This window comes from Hemitrygon akajei, chromosome 4 (genome assembly GCF_048418815.1).
Source record: "Hemitrygon akajei chromosome 4, sHemAka1.3, whole genome shotgun sequence".
Lineage (NCBI taxonomy): Eukaryota > Metazoa > Chordata > Chondrichthyes > Myliobatiformes > Dasyatidae > Hemitrygon > Hemitrygon akajei.
This window is the reverse complement of record NC_133127.1, coordinates 133,345,456-133,359,904: the sequence shown is the minus strand read 5'-3', so window position 1 is coordinate 133,359,904 and position 14,449 is coordinate 133,345,456. Positions and strand designations below refer to the sequence as shown.

Genomic DNA, 14,449 nt, shown 5'->3' with positions numbered 1-14,449 from the left:
CATTAGTTCCATTTAATATCGGAAAAATGTAAACAATATACATCCTGAATTTCTTTTTCTTCACAGACATCCACAAAATCAGAAGAGTGCCCCAAAGAATGGGTGACAGCTAAAGCATTCGAACCCCAAAGCCCCCCATTCCCCCCACACACAAGCGGCAACATAGCAACAGCCCTCCCCCACCCCCACCCTCTTCTGCAATAAAGCATCAGCACCCTTCACTCAGCAAGCATGCAATAGCAAAGCCTCAATAAAGACCATGATCTGTAGTACAACAAAAAAATGTTCACCCAACAATTTGACATGCCACAGTCTTTCTCTGTCCCTAATAGACGGAAAAAGTGTTGTCCCCTTTCACAGCGACAGGGAAGATATAACAGAACAATTCACTGATTTCCAGTGTTAAAAGTCTGCCATGCCTTTCTCTCCCCGAGTTCTGTCACCTGAGAACTGGCAACAATCTCTCACCCACCAACAAGAGAGTGATAACTCGCCGAGTACACAGTCTCCGACAGTTGATGTGCTATTCGCTCCCGGGAGCTTCAGTCAGCAGCACTGACTTAGAGTCAGCCTGCCTGCAGGGCTGTAAAACCTCAGAACCCCAAAGGCGCGCTCATCTTCTAGGCCGCATCCTTGGGATATCAAAAAGTGTCCGGCTGTGAGTCCCCGGGAGCGGGCCCCACCACCGCAACAACTGACTCTGAGTGCAGTTCAGGGTCTTCGACAGAACCCCATTGCATGGAGAGACATCAAAGATAGAAAGTACGCTGTTTTTGGAGATGAACACGAAGGAGTCACAGTTTAGCACCATCATGACGCCGCCTCTGCCTAGTTGCTGGCGAAGTTGATGAAATTGCCAAGTTCCACACAGGTGCAGGAAGAAGCACCAGTGTACTTGTTGGTATTGGTGGAGAAAGATTTGGGTAGCATTACCAGTGTGAACTGGAAACATAGTCCCTGTGAAAAGGCAGACATAACTTGGGTGAGTACTCGTGGCTACATCTTTCGTCTAGAGAAAGTGGGAGGAGCTAAAAAAGTTGTTAAGGGTTGTAGCGAAAGGACAGGCTGGTAGGCAAAGGGTGTGGGGTGGCACTGTTAGTTAAAAAAAAAGAAATCAAATCCTTTGAAAGAGTTGACATAGGATTGGAGGATGTTGAGGCCTTGTGGGTAGAGTGAAGAAGCTGCCAAGGTAAAAGGATCCTGATAGTTATATACAGATCCCCGAGCAGTAGTCAAGATGTGGGTTATAAGTTTTGATGGGAAATAGAAAAGGCATGTAAAAAGGGCAATGTTCTGACAGTCATGGTAGATTTCAATATGCAGGTAGATTGGGAAAATCAAGTTGGTGCTGAATCCGAAAAGAGAGGATTTGTAGAACGCCTACAAGATGGCTTTCTAGAGCAGCTTGATACCTCCAGGGTAAAGTCCATTTTGGATGAGGTATTGTGTTATGAACCAGATTTGATAACGGAGCTTAAGGTAAAGGAACCCTTGGTGATCATTAGTGATCATAATGATAGGATTCACCCTGTATCTTGAGAGGGAGAAGATAAAGTCAGATATATCAGTGTGACAGTAGAGTAAAGGGAATGAGAGAGGAGCTGGTCAAAGTTGATTGGAAGGGGACACTAGCAGAGATGACAGCGGAACAGCAGTAGTTGCAGTTCCTGGGGCAATTTGGAATGCGCACGATAGTGACATCCCAAAGATGAAATGTTCTAAAGGGAGTATGAGGCTGACAAGGGAAGTCAAAGACAGCATAAGAGTGAAAGATATGACAAAAATTAGTTATATAAGTTATATTTTATATTATTTATAAAAAGTAATATAACAAAAACTAGTGGAAAGTTAGCAGATTGGGAAGCTTTTAAAAACTAACAGAAGGCAACGAAAAAACCATAAGGAGAGAAAAGATAAAAATGAAGGTAAACTAGCCAATAATATCAAAGAGGATACCAAATGTTTTCTTCAGATATATAAAGAGTAAAAGAAAGGCAAGAGTAAATATCAGACCACTGGAAAATGACGTTGAAGAAGTGGTAATGGGGGACAAAGAAAAGCCAGATGAACTCAGTGAGTATTTTGCGTCAGTCGTCACTGTGGAAGACACTAGCAGAATGTCAGATATTCAAGATTGTCAGGGAGAAGAAGTGAGTGCAGTTGCTTTTATTGAGGAGAAGGTGCTTAGGAGGCTGAAGTATCTGAAGGTAGATAAGTGACTTAGACCTGAGGGACTACACCAGAGGGTTCTGAAGGAGGTAGCTGAAGAGATTTTGGTGGCATTAATAATAATCTTTCAAGAATCACTATATTCCGGAATGGTTTCTGAGGACTGGAAAATTGCAAATGTCACTCTGCTCTTTCAGGAGGGAAGCAGAAGAAAGGAAATTATAATGCCAGTTAGCCTGAATTCAGTGTTTGGCAAAATGTTAAGAGTTGATTATCAAGGATGAGATTTTGGGTTACTTGGAGGCTCATGATAAAAAGGCTGAAGTCAGCCTGATTTCCTTCACACAAAATCTTGCCTGACAAATCTGTTGGAATTTTTTTTTGAGGAAGTAACAAACAGGATAGTCAAATGAGCATCAGTGGATGTTGTTTAATTGGATTTTCAGAAAGCCTTTGAAAAGGTGCTGCACATGAGCATAAGAGCGCTTGCTATTACAGGAGAACATGGATAGAAGATTGACTGACTGGCAGTAGGTAAGGAGTGGGAATAAAGGGGGCCTATTCTAGGTGCCTGACAATGACAAGTGGTGCTCCTCAGACTGCTTTTCTTGTTATATCAATGATTTGGATGATGAAATTGATGGCTTTGTGGTCAGGTTTGCATCTGGTATGAAGATAAGTGGAAGGGCAGTTAGTTTTGAGGAAGTAGGGAGTCTGCAGAAAGACTTGGGCAGTTTTGCAAAATGGGCATAGAAGTAGCAGATGCAATATTGTGTTGGGAAGTGTATGGTCATGCACTGGTATAAATAATAAAATCATAGATTATTTTCTAAATGGAGAGAAAATTCAAAATGCAGAGGTGTAAAGAAACTTGGGAGTCCTTTTGCTGAATTCCTTAATGGTTAATTTGCAGGTTGAGTCTGTGGTAAGGAAGGCAAATGCAATGTTAGCATTCATTATGATAGGACTAGAATATAAGAGCAAGGATGTGATGCTGAAGCTTTATAAGGCATTGGTCAGGCCGCACTTGGAGTATTATGAGCCCCTTTGGGCACCTTATCTAAGAAATGATGAGCTGGCAGAGGGTCCAGAGGAGGTTCGCAAGAATGATTGCAGAAATGAAAGGGTTCACGTAGGTATGAGAAATGTTGATGGCTGTGAGCCTGTACTCTCTGGAGTTTAGAAGAATGGGGGGTGGGGTATGGGGAGATCTCATTGAAACCATTGAGACATACAGTGGAATGGGTCCTTGGAGTTAACAACCAACACAACCTAAGTATGTGCAGGTGTTACCACAGATTTCAGTGCCAGGTTATTATGCCTGAAGTAACAAAACAACACAGACCATGAGCAACTAAACAGCAGAAAAACAAGGCCATTTCCTTCTTCCCCTCTCCCTTCCCCCTCCCTCCCCTCTCCCCTCCCTCTCCCATTCTTCCCTCCCCCACTCACACACTCAGTCCCAAAACTCCAGGACAGGCCTCGGGTCTCCAGGATCCAGTCTCCAAGCTTTGGTTCAGTATTGGCAGATGTTAAATACGACTGGGATATCCAGCTTGTGTCTCTGACCAGTTTCCTTCCAGTTTGACAGAGGTGCACCCTTTGTATTTTAAATTGAGTGGTCTACGCCAGTGGTCCCCAACCACTGGGCCGCGGACCGGTACCGGGCAGAGAGAAAATAATATGATTTGTCGATATGAAACGATATGAGTCAGCTGCACCTTTCCTCATTCCCTGTCACGCCCACTTGTGAACTTGAAATAACCTACCAAATCATACCAAGTAAGACATAAAACCTAAATAACAGTAACATATAGTAAAAGCAGGAATTATATGATAAATACACAGCCTATATAAAATAGACATAATGTCTGTACAGTGTAATTTCACTTAACAGAATCGGGAAGATTAAGCCAAAACTGATTTGTAGAGAAAAAAATCGGCACATACATGCATGCTCACGTCATGTATGCACACGTCACGCATGCGCACACAGGTGCCCGCGCAAGGCTTCATGGTCATGGTAGTCTTTCTCGGGGGTAAACGCAAGTGTCCTGTATTTGACTGCTACTTTTGTCCCTTATTTGGGAGTGAGAAAGTGGGCAACCCTACTTGAACCCCACCCCCCCAGTCGGCCGGTCTGCAAGAATATTGTCAATATTAAATTGGTCCGCGTTGCAAAAAAGGTTGGGGACCCCTGGTCTACGCCATGAATGAAAGTGCATGAGGTTACGTTTGATGATCCATTGGTTCCCTTGTGTACTGAACCCAGTATGAACATAATGGAATACTGCAGAAATGAGCAATCAGACCATAAGGAAAGTCTCTCAGAAAGATTGGCAGTCTGCTGCAGATTTTTGAAGTTCAAGGAACCCTCCTGCTCTTTGAACTACAAAAATCAATGCAGTATCATCACCGAATATTGGGAGAAACCACCAGTGGTCTCATTAAAAGCTGCCGATTAGAATGCTTCATTAGTAGTTCCTAGAAGTAGCTTTCACACTGCGAATCTCAGTGGAAGGCCGTCGTTCTGAAAACTCCGAGACGAAGACAGAAGCCGGAACTGCATGCTTTGAGTAGGTTCCATCCCTGATCTGCAGGAATGGAGTACAGAGTGCTCAGTCACGACTCTTCCCACTCCATTGAGCAGGTTCTGTCCACCGTTAGTTCAGCCAGAGTGAATCTTTAGAGCTGAATTTAAAACACAGGGATCTGTGGCTGTTAACACATACTCCCAGTGGCTTAGTGTTCTTCGTGAGTGCAGCTATAGACCAGGAATATATTTGGTTCCAAGCATGAGTTCCTGCTGAATTGGGCATAAGTAGAAAGATTACAATGACCATCAACATTTCTCATCATGGGCAATTAAAAAAAAAATCTCCTGATCGTGATGACAGTTCAGCAATTCCAAGGTGAAAATGCAAAGGCATGGTTGTGGAAGCAAGTTCAGACCCAACTGTGATTAATCCACTTGGTTCCATCCTTCCAGTTTCTGATAGGCTAATACATCACACTGACACAGGACTTCATTGGCACTTGGAAAGCTACAGAGTCAAGCTACAAGATTCTGTGAGTTCCACAGGCATCCATCTGTGGAATGTGACAATATGAATTCCAACACTGACAGTGTAAAATGTCAGCAATTCCATGTGGAACCTCTGGCAATTGAGCCAATGCCTTTCACTGTGCCTGTTTTTGTTAATATTTCATTCTTCTCAAAATACTTGGCAACCAGGGGAGGTCAGAATTACTTGAGTTATTTTGTGCATGACAAGTAACCATATGGAGTAGCAGATATAATCAAATTCATTGATTCAACTAACTCAAATGTGTTGCATAATAACATTGAAAGTTCTGAGATATATGCTATCTGGTGGATCAGTAAGTTTCTGTAATTGGTGTATTGATCTGGACAAGCTCTATGCATGGAATGCACAGTATATTTTCCAAGTTTGTGAGACCAGGCTTCATTCTCAAAGTTTATGCATGTCTGTAATCTTTTACTATCAATGTTGTAAGCAAATTGAGCTGATCTTTCCTACTTAGTGATTCATCTCACACGTGCATAAGTGTCCCTCTCCCTCTTCCTTTCCCTTCTTCTCTTCTTTTCCCTCTCCCTCCTCTCTCCCTCTCCCTCTTTCCCTCTGACTATTTCCCCTTCCTCTTCATCCCTCTTCCTCCAAACAACTCTCCACCTCTCCTTGGCAGTGTTCTCTACAAATGATAATGTACATTTAAATTAAGGAGCTGTTATTTTGGAAATGGAGAAAAATTCCTTGAGTTGAACAGATCTTAATAGTAACAATTGATACTAATTGTTTCAGTTTGAAGCTGCATACAATGGAATTATTTGGATATTCAATGCTTTAGACATACCTTATACTTTTACCATAAAAAACATGAGTCAAATATCCTAAATGTTACATTCCCCTTCTACTTGTTAAAGTGTCTGCATTTAATTACGTAATTGTATCTTAAACAATTGGAACGTTTGCATCATGATTTCAGCTTGTGTGTTGAAGTGCTTAAATCTTGCTGACGATATAATTTATCTTTCAAATGAGGAAAATAATTAGCCTTCAAGGCAAAATGGAAAATATGGGAGAGGATATTTTGGGTAAAAGTTGAAGGGTAGCTTATAACATATTCCGGTTGATATCTCCAATCATTGGAGTTAGTAGGAACAGCATCCTGACTTGATATTATTTTGCTAATGGCCTGCAGGTGACAGTGACAGATGGAAGCTCTTCTCCAAAACACTCAACTGTGTGGGTCGTGGTACACGTGTTGGATGAGAATGATAATAAGCCCCTATTTCCTCAGAAAGTCTATCAAATCAAACTTCCAGAACGGGACCGCAAGAAACGCAGTGAGCCAATTTATAGAACTTTTGCATTCGATAAGGATAAAGGACCCAATGCGGAAATTTCCTACAGCCTCGTGGATGGAAATGATGATGGAAAGTTTTTTATTGATCCCAAAACTGGCATGGTTTCCTCTAGGAAACAGTTTTCAGCTGGAAATTACGACATCTTAACAGTAAGATTTTATTTTCAGTTTTATTTAGTAAAGGTCAAATGCTCTTAAAGTATTAATGCTCTTGTTTTGCTTGTTTGGTGCCCTCATTGAATATTCTCACATATAGCAGTGTAATGGAGTATCAATGCAGAATCAAATTTTCTAATAATATAGCCTAATGACAGTCTGAAATACACAGTAGCTATTTTATTAGGTACAACTATACACCTGCTCATTAAAACAAATATCTAATTAGCCAATCATGAGGCAGTAATGCAATGCATAAAAGCATACAGGCATAGACAAGAGGTTCGGTTGTTATTCAGACCAAATATCAGAATGGGGAAGAAATATCATCTAAGTAACTTTGACTGTGAAATAATTGTTGGTGCCAGACAGGGTGGTTTGAGTATCTCAGAAAATATTGATATCCTGGGATTTCCATGCTCAATAGTCTCTAGAGTTTAGAGAGAAAGGTGTGAAAAACAAAAAAAAAATCCAGTGAGCTTCAGTTCTGTAGGCACTAACACCTTGTTAATGAGAGAGGTCAGAAGAGGCTGGTGCAAACTGACAAGACTTGCCACTGAATAATGAAACTTGCTTGGAATGTGATCTTGAGACCTAGTTATACACGTGACTAAAAACTTCCACAAATATACAAAGCAGTTACTGGTATTGGGGATGTACAGTATGTTCCCATATGCATTTCTAGGACATCAAAATCAATTAAGGTGTGTTTAAACTGAACACGTCCATAGTTTAGTATCTAATTCAAATTAATTGGTGACACCATTGTGGACTCTAAATCAGTGTGAGCTACTATTTCACTGAATTTATTTTCTGTCTGGTGTTCTTTTGTGCTCTTTGTGATGCCTATTAATTACGTGGATTTGGAAAAGACACATTTTCAGTTGGTTGAGGACTCCATTCCTGAGGCTTAATTAAACATTCAAGAGGTTTGGCATCTCACAATCAAACTGTGATCCTCCTTGTACGTTGCATTGCCACTCACGTCCTCAGCATGCCGTCCACAATATTTTAACAAGCATCTTGGAGATGGCCAGCACCAGTACTGTCAGCCTCCGTGTCACACTTAACTATCAACGATATAGGTAAAAAACAGGATGAGGTCCTACAAGGTGAATTTAGGGAGTTTGGAGATAAACTAAAAAGTAGGACCACAAAGGTAATAATCTCTGGATTACTACCAGTGCCACATGCTAGTCAGAGTAGAAATAGGAGGATATTTCAGATGAATATGTGGCTTGAAAAATGATGCAAGGGGGAGGGATTCAAATTTCTGGGGCATTGGAACTAGTTCTGGGGGAGGTAGGACCAGTATAAACAGGACGGTCTGCACCTGCGCTGGACTGGAACCAATGTCCTAGGGGGAACGTTTGCTACTGCTGTTCAGGAGGCTTTAAACTAATGTGGCAGGGAGATGGGAACAAGTGCAGAGAGACAGAGGGGTGTAAAATGAGGGTAGAAGCAAAAAGTAGTAAGGTGAAAAGTAAATGTGGCAGGCAGGCAAATCTAGGGCAAAAAGCAAAAAGAGCCACTTTTCAACATAATTGTATAAGGGCTAAGAGTGTTGTAAAAACAAGCCTGAAGGCTTTGTGTGTCAATGCGAGGAGCATTCGTAACAAAGTGGATGAATTGAATGTGCAGATAGTTATTAATGAATATGATATAGTTGGGTTCACAGAGACATGGCTCCAGGGTGACCAAGAATGGGAGCTCAACAACCAGGGATATTCAATATTCAGGAGGGATAGACAGGAAAGAAAAGGAGGTGGGGTAGCATTGCTGGTTAGAGAGGAGATTAACGCAACAGAAAAGAAGGACATTAGCCTGGAGGATGTGGAATCGATATGGGTAGAGCTGTGTAACACTAAGGGGTGGAAAACGCTGGTGGGAGTTGTGTACAGGCCACCTAATAATAGTAGTGATGTTGGGGATGGCATTAAACAGGAAATTAGCAATGCGTGCAATAAATGAACAGTAGTTATAGTGGGTGACTTCAATCTACATATAGATTGGGTGAACCAAATTGGTAAGGGTGCTGAGGAAGAGGATTTCTTGGAATGTATGCGGGATGGTTTTCTGAACCAACATGTCGAGGAACCAACTAGAGAGCAGGCCATTCTAGATTGGGTATTGAGCAATGAGGAAGGGTTAGTTAGCAATCTTGTCGTGCAAGGCCCCTTGAGTAAGAGTGACCATAATATGGTGGAATTCTTCATTAAGATGGAGAGTGACATAGTTAATTCAGAAACAAAGGTTCTGAACTTAAAGAAGGGTAACTTTGAAGGTATGAGACGTGAATTAGCTAAGATAGACTGGCAAATGATACTTAAAGGGTTGACGGTGGATATGCAATGGCAAGCATTTAAAGACCGCATGGATGAACTACAACAATTGTTCATCCCAGTTTGGCAAAAGAATAAACCAGGGAAGGTAGTGCACCCGTGGCTGACAAGGGAAATTAGGGATAGTATCAAGTCCAAAGAAGAAACATATAAATTAGCAAAAAAAAAAGCGGCACACCTGAGGACTGGGAGAAATTCAGAGACCAGCAGAGGAGGACAAAGGGCTTAATTAGGAAAGGGAAAAAAGATTATGAGAGAAAGCTGGCAGGGAACATAAAAACTGACTGTAAAAGCTTTTATAGATACGTGAAAAGAAAAAGATTGGTCAAGACAAATGTAGGTCCTTTACAGTCAGAAACAGGTGAATTGATCATAGGGAACAAAGACATGGCAGACCAATTGAATAACTACTTTGGTTCTGTCTTCACTAAGGAGGACATAAGTAATCCGGAAATAGTAAGGGACCAAGGGTCTAGTGAGATGGAGGAACTGAGGGAAATACATGTTAGTAGGGAAGTGGTGTTTGGTAAATTGAAGGGATTGAAGGCAGATAAATCCCCAGGGCCAGATGGTCTGCATCCCAGAGTGCTTAAGGAAGTAGCCCAAGAAATAGTGGATGCATTAGTGATAATTAATGAAGATGTAACTAGTAGACTGGATAGGGGAGAACCAGTGGATGTGGTATATTTAGATTTTCAAAAGGCTTTTGACAAGATCCCACACAGGAGATTAGTGTGCAAACTCAAAGCACATGGTATTGGGGGTATGGTATTGATGTGGATAGAGAATTGGTTGGCAGACAGGAAGCAAAGAGTGGGAGTAAACGGGACCTTTTCAGAATGGCAGGCAGTGACCAGTGGGGTACCGCAAGGCTCAGTGCTGGGACCCCAGTTGTTTACAATATTAATGATTTAGACGAGGGAATTAAATGCAGCATCTCCAAGTTTGCGGATGACATGAAGCTGGGCGGCGGTGTTAGCTGTGAGGAGGATGCTAAGAGGATGCAGGGTGACTTGGATAGGTTAGGTGAGTGGGCAGATTCAGGGCAGATGCAATTTAATGTGGATAAATGTGAGGTTATCCACTTTGGTTGCAAGCACAGGAAAACAGATTATTATCTGAATGGTGGCCGATTAGGAAAAGGGGAGGTGCAACGAGACCTGGGTGTCATTGTACACCAGTCATTGAAGGTGGGCATGCAGGTACAACAGGCGGTGAAAAAGGCAAATGGTATGTTGGCATTCATAGCAAAAGGATTTGAGTACAGGAGCAGAGAGGTTCTACTGCTGTTGTACAAGGCCTTGGTGAGACCGCACCTAGAATATTGTATGCAGTTTTGGTCCCCTAATCTGAGGAAAGACATTCTTGCCGTAGAGGGAGTACAGAGAAGGTTCACCAGATTGATTCCTGGGATGGCAGGACTTTCACATGAAGAAAGATTGGATCGACTAGGCTTATACTCACTGGAATTTAGAAGATTGAGGGGGGATCTTATTGAAATGTATAAAGTTCAAAGGGATTGGACAGGCTAGATGCAGGAAGATTGTTTCGATGTTGGGGAAGTCCAGAACGAGGGGTCACAGTTTAAGGATAAAGGGGAAGCCTTTTAGGACCGAGATGAGGAAAAACTTCTTCACACAGAGAGTGGCGAATCTGTGGAATTCTCTGCCACAGGAAACAGTTGAGGCCGGTTCATTGGCTATATTTAAGAGGAAGTAGATATGGCCCTTGTGGCTAAAGGGATCAGGGGGTATGGAGAGAAAGCAGGTACAGGGTTCTGAGTTGGATGATCAGCCATGATCATACTGAATGGCAGTGCAGGCTCAAAGGGCCGAATGGCCTACTCCTGCACCTATTTTCTATGTTTCTATCATGGTAAGGCAGCCGCAAACATCCACTAGACCTCAGTGCTTCTCCAATCCTGGGTAGTGACTGAGCTGATCACTAGACCCTGTCCCCCCACTGCCCAATGATCTCCTGGTGGCTCATGGATAAACGCCTTTTCCACTCTCTCTAATAGTCTATTAAGCAGATGTTTTGAAAATTGAAAATCATTTACTTACTTAAAAAACATTTGCAATTAATAGGATAGTTAATTTGCATTAAAATTGAATAAAAAACATAAATATAAACTTTATTTTACATACTTAAAATGCCAGAGGAACTCAGCAACTCAGGCAACATCTATGGAAGGGAATAAACAGTTGACAGATCAGGCTAAGATCCTTCAACAGGACTCGTGACTTCCTTTTACAGGAAGTTCAACAAGAACTATTCACATTAATGGCACTCGTAACTGTCATGAAGCTGAGAGATTAAATCCAAGCTCACCGCAATCCAGAACAGCCCTGAGATGCAGTAGTGAATCCAATGGCAGAGCAAGAGGTCACATGCATCAGCAACATTCGGACAAGGAAGTTGTAGATATGCTGACCGCGAACGATGAGCTTATGAACAACTGGCAAAGAGTAAATGCATTCCAACTTATTCAGGGGAAAAACTGAAGAATAAAACGCAGAGAAGTATTTCATCAGAGAATTTTTTTTGTGGCATTATTAAACTTCTGGTCTGCTGTTAAGCCTGCATTATGCACTAATCTTGGCATCATATCATTCATGGCTTGCCATTTCTCATGCTTGTTGTTGCTTCTTTCCACACCTTGTGGTTCATCACCTTGCTGTTTCTTTAGCGTCTGTCTTTTTTTCACATGGCTGAATTGCTAGCTCGACGCTCAACCCAGTACAGATGGAAATCATGCGAAGAGCGGGTTGGGTTTGAACCCAGGACCACTCGCGTCGAATTCCACGGCACCATCAGCTGGCTACAATTTTCCTCATGTTTAGGTCCTTTGTAAATGATTCCTGTCCTGTCAATCAAAATCTGCTGATCAAATCCATTAAAAATCTGTATCTGCTTTAAACAGGCAAAAGTAAACCTGACAGAAAATTGTAGGTTTATATTGCAACTAAATTTTGAAACAAGTTTTTGTAATTATCATTAAATATCTTCAATTATCTTTGCCAGAGAAGTTGAATGATTCACTGTGTTTTATTTGCTGCATTTTGAATGTACACAGAACATAATCCTCTCTGCAGTTCAGAGATAGATGAGGACAAGCTGCTGATATTACTGATTGATACACACACACACACACACACACACACACACACACACACACACACACACACACACACACACACACACACACACACACACACACACACACACACACACACACACACACACACACACACACACACAATCCCACCCCCCACATCCCTTTACCAATTCGGAGGCTTTCTTCACATCAAAATCAACAGATTTTTTATCAGAGTTCAATCTCTAATTTTTGAATCCTCATTTCTGTGGTTTATAATGATGTTTAATCAATTTAAATGTTAATTGTCTTTCAAATCAACGGATTGATTTACTCATAGAACATTTATTCTTTAATTATCTGGTTTCATTAACCTTGTATTAATCTTTGATACTCAGATTAAAGCAGTGGACAATGGGAGACCACAGAAATCTTCCACTGCACGCTTACACATCGAGTGGATAAAGAAACCAGAACCATCCTCCATTCCCCTCAGTTTTGATGAACCAGTTTACAATTTCACAGTGATGGAAAATGACAGAGTGAATGATATTGTGGGTGTGGTCACTGTTCAGCCAAGTAATATTCTGCTTTGGTTTGATATTGTCGGTAAGTATCATTATGGGCATTCTGAAAACCTTCCAATTGGTGTACTGAGATCCATGAATATACCATTTACAATTTCACGTTTGTTAATCCTTCAAGAACAGAATTTTGAAACACTATGAATTTTTTTAAGTTTTGTTTTTGGAACTTGTGATGATTGGTGGAACTGAAGAAGAAAATACACGTCACTGGAATATTCTAATGTACCAGATGAAATTAGTGCGTTGACTTTAAGTATCTCTTAAATATCAGCTACTAAATTTGGTATCAAGGTATATCGTGCAGCCAACCAGTCTTGAAGGATTAATGCCATCTGCATGCTTTTCATTGACAACACACACTTGGTGGCTATAAAGCTTGTGGCATGTTACTGTTGTACACTGTAGATTATCCAGAATGTTACCTGAGAAGGAAAGACAAAATTGTTTGCAGCTAACCTTTGTGAAAGCACACTTTAGACAATTCATCGAGAATGCTGCATCAGGTATTCAAGTAAACACCAGCTCAGTCTCCTGAAGCGTTTGGAAAGCATAAATACTCCTTGTCACATTCAAGCTATTAGTGTTGAGTAGTCTGTGATACGTATCATATGTATTCTGCATGCAAAGAATATTCTCTGCTTATTTCTTCCTTCCAGTGGATTGTTTGTTCTTCAGTGTAAATTTGGCTTGCTTGATTTGTCTTTTTTTTGCATGTGCTGTTTTGCCCTTTGTCATACTTGTTTTCACTGAACACCCTGCATTTATTGACTGATAGGAGGAAAGCATTTAATGAGGTATCTAGTGGTGTTCGTTTAACTGTTCCAAAATTCCTTACCATTCTCTGAATTGAAATAAATAGTATCACAGTACAAATGTGTTTTTGTTCCATGAAGTGAAACTTTTGAACATTGGTTCATTACTATTTAAATATACTGGTTTTCAGGCATTGAACCACTCAACTAAATTATCCACATGTCAGTTACTTAATGGCAAGATTCTTGTCACTGTAATAAGTAAGATCGCATTTGAATTTGAAGGTACTATATGACCTAGATGGAATCTGCATTTTGATTTCAATTGCTCAATTTATTCCTGCATTAAATAATTGATTTCTTTAGTTAAAAAAGCAGCTGGATGCATCATTTTGAGTCTGCTTATTTGATTGCTACATTATCGTTTGAATCAGCTTCATAAAATGCTTTTACAGTAGAAGAAAAGACATTATGTTCCTTGCTGTTTAACGATGACTTGACTCATTGCTTACAGATTCTTTTCTTTGACTTGAAATATAGTGGCAAATATTTCATTTTGCTGAGGTTTTCAGGTGTTAAGTATTAATTTATATGCATTGGTTTCTAAACTAAATACAGGCAAACATGTTTTCATCTTATTTCATCATTATCCTTTTTCTTTATTGACAAAGTTAAGTTCATATAATTACAACCTAATGATCCCACAACCCTCCATGTAGGATGGCCTGTCATCAGATATGTTTGTAGGCCAAATAAACTTGTTATTATAGCAGCCGCTGGTCCAGAGTAGATCTGCTTTTCTCTCACTTTACAGCAGAGAAATGGGCCCTTCAGTCGTTCTTCAGTCCACCACGTTACTATTTTGCCCATCTATCTCCTTTGCCTGCATTAATGCCCCTATCCTTTTATGCCTCGCCAATTCATGCTTGTCTAAATGCATCTTGAATGTGTGATTGT

General features: G+C 40.9%; 1 protein-coding gene across 2 annotated transcripts in view; it reads left to right on the top strand.

Annotated features, from left to right (window-relative positions):
- Nucleotides 1–14,449, top strand: part of fat3a (FAT atypical cadherin 3a) — a 687,349-nt gene that overhangs the window by 497,173 nt on the left and 175,727 nt on the right. For both annotated transcript variants that reach the window (XM_073043347.1, XM_073043348.1), the window contains 2 exons: nucleotides 6,394–6,708; nucleotides 12,552–12,762. In XM_073043347.1, coding sequence (XP_072899448.1) covers nucleotides 6,394–6,708; nucleotides 12,552–12,762 — 526 coding nt within the window. The remainder of the gene's footprint in view (nucleotides 1–6,393; nucleotides 6,709–12,551; nucleotides 12,763–14,449) is intronic.